Here is a 7,340-nt window from a genome sequence, read left to right on the forward strand (position 1 = left end):
TATTTACGATTTTCTGTTTGTATTTTATATCAGCTTGTATTGTACATTGTATATTGAATTGCCGAATAAATAATAATAATAATAATAAAGAACAAAACAGCTATAAAGCTGGATACACACTTATGTTTTCAAACTTGATTTTTTTTTCATGGTAACAAGCTCTCTGGAATGTTAAGAAAATGTGCTTATCACTGCGACATAAGGATACTGTTCAGTCGCTGTCGACGACATTGTTCATTAACTCTTTTTCTCTGTATAGGGCCTATGTCTTTTTATCAGACCTTTATCTGCTCATGCGCAGAATGCAACTCCAAACTGACTAATATATTGCATGGAGGTTGATCTTTGCTGGCGTAAGTGTCCTTTTGTTTTTGCGGCGGGTCAAAGAGGAACTTCGGCCGGTAGCTGTCGCCCCTCGATGCCAGCAGCCAGGTTCTCTGCGGTCAGGCGGGCCATGGCGCACAGTGTCTGGACGGTGGAAGAGCCAACGTGTGGTGTTAGGAACACGTTGGGCATCGCGAGCAGCGGGCTGTCCGGCGGGAGTGGTTCCGGGTCAGTCACATCCAGTCCCGCTCCAGCAATGATCTTTGACTGGAGTGCCTCAATGAGGGCAGCATGGTCAATCACCTTGCCTGAAAAAAAAGGAACATTTCAATCAATCTCACAAGTAATGAGTGTAACCTTCTTGGGTAAATACTGAATGCATCATTAGCCCGAGTGTAGTATTAATTTCCGAGGCTAAAGAGTACAGTGACACTACAATGAATGAGGCATGTATTATGATTTTTATGATGTACTTGGATCGATGCATACTCTTCAGAAAGTATAAATTCTATACCGATTGCTTACACTCTTTACGAGGGATTACCACTCAGTGAATCTGTCGTATAGGCCTACGTCACAGATTACAACTTTACAATAGAACAATTACAATTAACGACATCTACGCACACAATGCCTTTTCGTATTGTAATTTTCACAATCATTTATTGTTTTATTATAAGCCACATACATACTTTCCAGAACATACTCAACACTCTAGCTGTCGTACCACGATGACTTCTTTTACATGGTTACGTCCATTTATGTGGGTCAGTTCTATACACAATGGATAAGGCTGTTGGTTTTATCAAATTGTTGAACTATTTCCTTGTGCTGTATAGTATATTCTTTTATACTGCATGCACGAAAAAGAAAACGCGTCAGTATTACTGTTTGGACAGTATTGATCTGCAAAGGTATAGAACATCACAAACCTAGTCCATCAAAAGTTACCTCTGGATGTGTTTATGATGATGGCAGACGGCTTCATACTCCTCAACTCCTCCCTGCCGATGAGATGCTCGGTGTCTCGGTTGAACGGTACCATGACAACGAGGAAGTCCACTTGCGGTAGAAGCTCCCGGAGAGATGAGCAGTAGGTGGCTCCTCCCACTTCCCTCTCATCCTCCTCACTCCTGTCGAGAGAACCAGCATCAGTTTCTTTCAAAGTAGGATGAAATCAGGGGCGGATCCAGGAATTCCGTAAAGGGGAGGCGCCTTTACAAAATTAAAGGGGGCGAACCACCGAACTAAAACATATGTTTTAGTTCGGTGGGGCGAACGTACACCCCCCCCCCCATTTTTTTCTTTTCATTTCTTTCGTTTTAACAAAAAAGAAAAACAACAAACAAACAAACAAAGAGAGGAAGAGCGCCTGGTGCGCCCCTCTGGATCCGCGACTGGAAATAGAGAGTAAAAGTCTGGTGCATCAGCCATTCATCGCCATGGAAACTGCATGCCTGGTTCTAAAACAACCTCACCTGGCCCTGAATATCTGTGAACACTGTTGGTGCTGACCATGCTCTGAACGGGTTCCACTATAACCAAGCTATGTAACAAAAGACTGTGACATCATCACTTCGGTACACGTATATACTTTATACTCTCCCGACTATCTGCATTATACACAGTGCGATTTTCCGCACCATGTTCGACTTGACATTACTAGATATGAGCATAATAATGGAAGTTGGTTTCATCTAAATTGGACCCACATTTTGGTCCAATTTTCATTAAATGTGTTTTCATCAAAAAAAGAAATATTCTAATCTAATAGAATATGATTTATGGAATTTGAAACAAAACAAAAAAGAAATCATCTACGATATCAATTATTACTGTCCAGATACCGTTTATAACTGACTTGTTTTGGGTTTTTTTTTCTCCGAGAAGCATTTGATTTTTTAGCATTCAGCATTTTCAGTACGTAAGATTTTTTTTTTTTACTTGCCGCAAAGTTTAAAGATAAAGCCTGTCATTCTATACCTTCGTGTGCGGTTGTGGTAAAGCACGCGCATCTTAAATCCCCTTGCCCGTCTGGCCACTTCCATGCCAATGCGCCCCATTCCCACAATGCCAAGTGTGGCTCTTGTCACTTCCGTCCCAGCGACACGGCAATTGATCACGTGAGAGGGATCATAATTGCCCCATTGGTGCATAGCCATGGTGCCTGCAGTTTGAAAAGAATAAAAAGAATGGATGTAATTCGTAACTGCAGTGAATAGTATCATTAGGGTGATCTGCAGCACTGCTTTATGATTGCGAAACCCTTATAGCCACCCGACGATCATATTAATGTGTGCGCGTTTTTGTGAAAGTAGATTATCGATCATGGATTATCTCCACAGACTTTCATACGTTTACATAAAAACTACCGTTTCAAGAATTGTTGGAAATCTTTAATGATTTGAAGCATGAGAATATTCAATTCTTATTTATTTCATTTAAAATGGAAACTTAGTGAAGATCTACGTACATTTTAAAGGGAAACTAATAAGTTGATGACGTCAGTATATCACTTCCGTCAATTTGAGCAAGATGTTGAAACTGTTCATGTTCGTAATTCCGAAGGTTCCTAATTCCGAAAGACACGAATTCTGAATATATACCTAAACACGTGTATAGAGGTCAGTATCTGAAATGGAAAAGGGTCCGTCAATCCGAACATCTGTGGCATTATACCGAAAGTTCGTAGTTCCGAAAATTAAATAGGGTTTATTCTGATGGTTCATAATTCCGAAAATGAAAGGTTAGTTATTCCGACGAAAATAGATAAAATTCGTTCATCCGAAAGCGACTTTACAATGTTCATTAACCCGAAAAACGTAAAGATTTTGCTTACTAAGGAAATCACTGGAATTACGAATTTCACTTCGTTTTCAGATTATAGAACCTTCGGAATAACGATTTTTTTTTCGTTTTCAGATGAACAATTCAGAACACACTCACACTCTTGAAATCTCCTGGCTGTTGCAATGAGTAGGCCAAAGGTCAGGTTGGCTGTAGCGTCAGAGAGGACATCTGGGGTGTGTCCTACCTTTATCCCCAGACTTCTCAGCATCTTGACATTTAGGTGATCTGTTCCAACGCTAGACGTTGCCACCACCTAAAAAATAACAACAAACAGGTGATTTTTTTTATATTTTCTTTATTGGAACAAGAATCAACATTCCCTCTTTTGAGCCGATCTATACGGAAGGAATCATTTTCCCCTACAGTCCCATGCGGAGAGAATGAACATTAAAATATATATCACTAAACATAATGAAAGTTGCAACACAGACAGAAAATTCATTCATTTTTATTCCTTCATCATGAATCTGAAAGCAGCTATATATAACAACGTCACAAACGGCTTCATTCGTAATTTAAAAGAAGAAAAGAGAGACATATCTTTTAAAATTTACTTTACATTCAACTCTCTCTTTCAAATGATTATTACTTTACATTCAACTCTCTCTTTCAAATGATTACTAACTAGCTTTTAAAAAGCTACTTATTTTTGTGAAAGTGCGTGGACAATATTATGTTTCGCAACCCTAAGCCGCGGGCACACTGGCAAAAGATCACGGAGTTTAAGATCGCGATGCTGGTGTGACCGTAAACTTATCAAAAACCTTGGCCAAAGACTTCTCCCGAAACTCCCATGAACCGTTTGCAATTCTGTTTGATTGATTTTGTCTGATTCCCCTGATTTAATTATCTAATTATTCTAATTTATCTATAAAAAAATCAAACATAGAGCTATGTACACATGTAAAAAGGGTATACAGATTAGTCATTCCCTTGAAACAACAACATCAACAACTACAGCAACAACATCATCAACAAACTTCGTCTCGAAGAAATGCTGAAACAATCCCAAATCGAGATGATTGAAAAGGGGACTGTCCCTTTCGGATAATCTTATAACGCATCGCGGAAATCACTCAGTAGAGTTAATCCTCTGTGTTCGTCATTTTGGAAATGAATTATTCTGGAGTATGGAGAAATTACCTTGTCATCATCGCTACTATCAAAACCCTAAAAAAAATTCTCTCTCTCTCTCTCTCTCTCTCTCTCTCTCTCTCTCTTTGTGTATAAAAAATACATTTAATCCCTCAGTTCGGGGGAAATATCCTATAAATCGCAAATAGATGAGGGATTTACATAGAATTTGCATCAATTACCACAACTGATGGAGTGTTTGACAGCAGCCGATATCTATATTGGCATTTTCTACGCAAATCAAACTCAAAGCTGCATGATTCTACTAAGACTGTCCTGTAGTTACTTTTTACCGTTATACAGTTGTTTGTTATTCCGAAAGTTCGTTAGCAGGCCTATATGCGAACCTTCTGTTCATTTTCGAACCTTATTATTTTTTTCGGACTAATATAACGAACCTTTGGAAAAACGAACTATATTCCATTTTCGGAATTACGAAACTTCGGGATAACGTAACAAATGGCAACAGAAACTCTTTGCGTACAGAAAAAAAAAAACTCCAATAGAAGATGCACTGGCATATATATACTACACCAAATAAAAGACAGCAATCGTTTCAAAATTCCACTGATTCAATTCATCTTCATGATGCCGTGAAGACATGAAGTACAGATTTGGCAAGATTAGCACAGGAATAATTGTTTTGTTTATTTAAACAACAACTAACAAAGCTTGATTTTCTATTGACAAGAAACTACAAGTGTATATGCATATTCAGGGCATAGTAAGAAAAAGAAATTAATGATAATCAAATTCGATTCAAACCTAAATCATTTGAAATGCTCAGAAATCAAATTTGCGAACGTTTGCTGTTGCTCTGTCAATGATGTTGACAAATTCGGGTTAATTCTGATTAATATCATCTTATTCTCTGAGAAGAGGATATGAAGTGCTCAAATTGTTTTTTTCTCAATTCCCTCATGCTTGAATAACTCCAAGCATCTCTTAGTTAAACAAAACATTACTGGTCACACAACACAAAAGCATCAGTCATGGATAACAGTGACAGGACAAATAAGACGACTACCAGACAGCCATTTCCCTTTATTGTCAAGCGCATGATGATTTAATTATCTACACTCACACACACACACACACACACACACATACACACATAAACACATACAAGCATATTTACAAAAACAATCACGAATAGACACAGAAAGAAACGTTAATGTTTAGATACAAACACACACACACACACACACACACTCATAAGAGGAGTAAATATCGTGTCACAAGAATAGAAGAATACATGTATAAAGGAAAGCCGCCAGCAACCCCATGAATAACACAATTTAAGGATACAAGAATATAAGTTTTCAGGATTACAATTTGATAACTGTCTAAGGGGGTGTTGCAAGAAGGTTGCGATCGAGTGCAGCTTGGAGTTTAATCCTGCAAGCACCCTTCCAGCAACGGAATCTTGCGGTTGATTGCAAGTTGCAATTGATCTTTATCTATTGGAAAATTTGCGATATGAATATTTGAAATCGATTGCAACTCGACCGTCTTGCAACGCCCCAAGAGACATGACAAGAAGTGATTCACACATTGAAAATGGGGGAGAATGAGAGCATTCTCTGCCTCCGTACCACAGCTCAGGGGAGGAATCTACTCTGCAAAAAGTCCGATAAAGTACCTGATTTTTGAAAGAAAGTGTGAACACATTTACACCATAGTAATACCAGTTGGTGTGGTATCATATTGAAGCTGGACCATTAACACCAGCAATATCAAATCCAAGCATGCGGTACCATTGTTGAATTAACACAAGCGCAGTGTCGGAAATATCACCAGCTAGTGGTAACACCACGAAGTGCCAGGTGAATATTTTTCACCACCATCACAACACATTTTCTACACCTGTCGGTGTTAGATTTAACACCCATGGTGTTAAATCTAACACCGATGTTTTTGCAGTATATATAGGACAATCAGGTATTAGTTCGTTATTCCAAAGGTTCGTTAATCCGAAAGCGAACCTTCTGAACAACAAACCTAATTTCATTTACGGATTACGAACTGTCGGAATATCAAACCTAATTTCAATTTCGGATTAACGAACCTATACGGAAGAACGATTCCTATTTTATTTTCGGACGAATATGAATCTTTGGAATAACAAATCTTCGGCATAAAACCTCATCAAATAATGTTTGGATCAACAAACTCCGTTTAATGCTCGGATTAACGAACATGTAGGTATTGGGAATTTGTGTGTTTCGGAATAACAAACCTTCCGCTTCGGTATTATCGTTGTAATGAACCTTATTTCATTTTCGGATTAACAAATATTTGGAATAACGAACATCACCCGGGCAGCAAGCAAATATAACCTAAGGCCCCGGCCCACTTTTGAAAACGTGGCGTCGGCCATGAATGTATAACACTGTACTTAAGCGGGATTTGAATTAAAAGAGAAAAATGAAAGAGAAATTGTACAATTATTTACCTTAACATTCGGCCACGCAGCCAGGGATGTTTCACTGATGTCGAAGTCCTGCCTTCCCATTGTAAGAATCCCTTGTATCTTCGTCCTGAACTTCTCCGGCTCTTTCTCAAACTCTGGCGTCATCACCACGTGGAATTTCTTGCGGATGATGTCTTGCACAGGCGCCGGCATATTCACGAAGTCTGCGGAGGTACGGATCCATGGCTTGGCATACAGGTCCTCCATACCCGATCCCTCTCAGATGCCTGTGTCTTACGTGTGTGTGTGTGTGTGTGTGTGTGTGGTTGTGTGTGTGTGTGTGTGTGTGTGTGTGTGTGTGTGTGTGTGTGTGACCACACCCAACTCTCTGCACATCCACGGTATTACACACACACACACACACACACACACACAGAGAAAATAAAACAAAGACCAGCATTAAAATTACATTCGCCAAGAGCTGACTTCATCACGCGTCCTGGGGTAATAGTTCGTTATTCCGAAGATTCGTTATTCCGAAGGTTCGTATTTCCGAAAATTGAATAAGGGTCGTTACTCCGTACATGAAATAAAGGTTTGTTATTCCGAACATGACATA

The 7,340-nt window shown here is 39.1% G+C and overlaps 1 protein-coding gene across 1 annotated transcript; it reads right to left on the reverse strand.

Annotated features, from left to right (window-relative positions):
• Nucleotides 1-381: 381 nt before the first annotated feature.
• LOC139732875 (probable 2-ketogluconate reductase) lies at nucleotides 382-7,058 on the reverse strand. The gene is made up of 5 exons (XM_071643712.1): nucleotides 6,764-7,058; nucleotides 3,271-3,427; nucleotides 2,308-2,491; nucleotides 1,276-1,457; nucleotides 382-632 (listed from the first exon to the last, which is right to left on the reverse strand). The coding sequence occupies exons 1-5, from the start codon at nucleotides 6,986-6,988 to the stop codon at nucleotides 382-384; spliced, it is 999 nt and encodes a 332-aa protein (XP_071499813.1). The 5' UTR covers nucleotides 6,989-7,058.
• Between the last annotated feature and the right edge of the window lie 282 nt (nucleotides 7,059-7,340).

The sequence above is a fragment of the Diadema antillarum genome, unplaced genomic scaffold, assembly GCF_040938485.1.
Source record: "Diadema antillarum isolate AM-2024a unplaced genomic scaffold, OU_Dant_1.0 seq00000454_RagTag, whole genome shotgun sequence".
Taxonomy (NCBI): Eukaryota; Metazoa; Echinodermata; class Echinoidea; order Diadematoida; family Diadematidae; genus Diadema; species Diadema antillarum.

Coding starts and splice junctions, on each gene's coding strand:
- LOC139732875 (XM_071643712.1), bottom strand. CDS start 6,988: ATGGAGGACCTGTATGCCAAGCCATGGATCCGTACCTCCGCAGACTTC. Junction 1,458..2,307: donor TACCACAACCGCACACGAAG/GTATAGAATGAC, acceptor TTCTCTCGACAG/GAGTGAGGAGGATGAGAGGG. Junction 633..1,275: donor CATCATAAACACATCCAGAG/GTAACTTTTGAT, acceptor CTTTTTTTTCAG/GCAAGGTGATTGACCATGCT.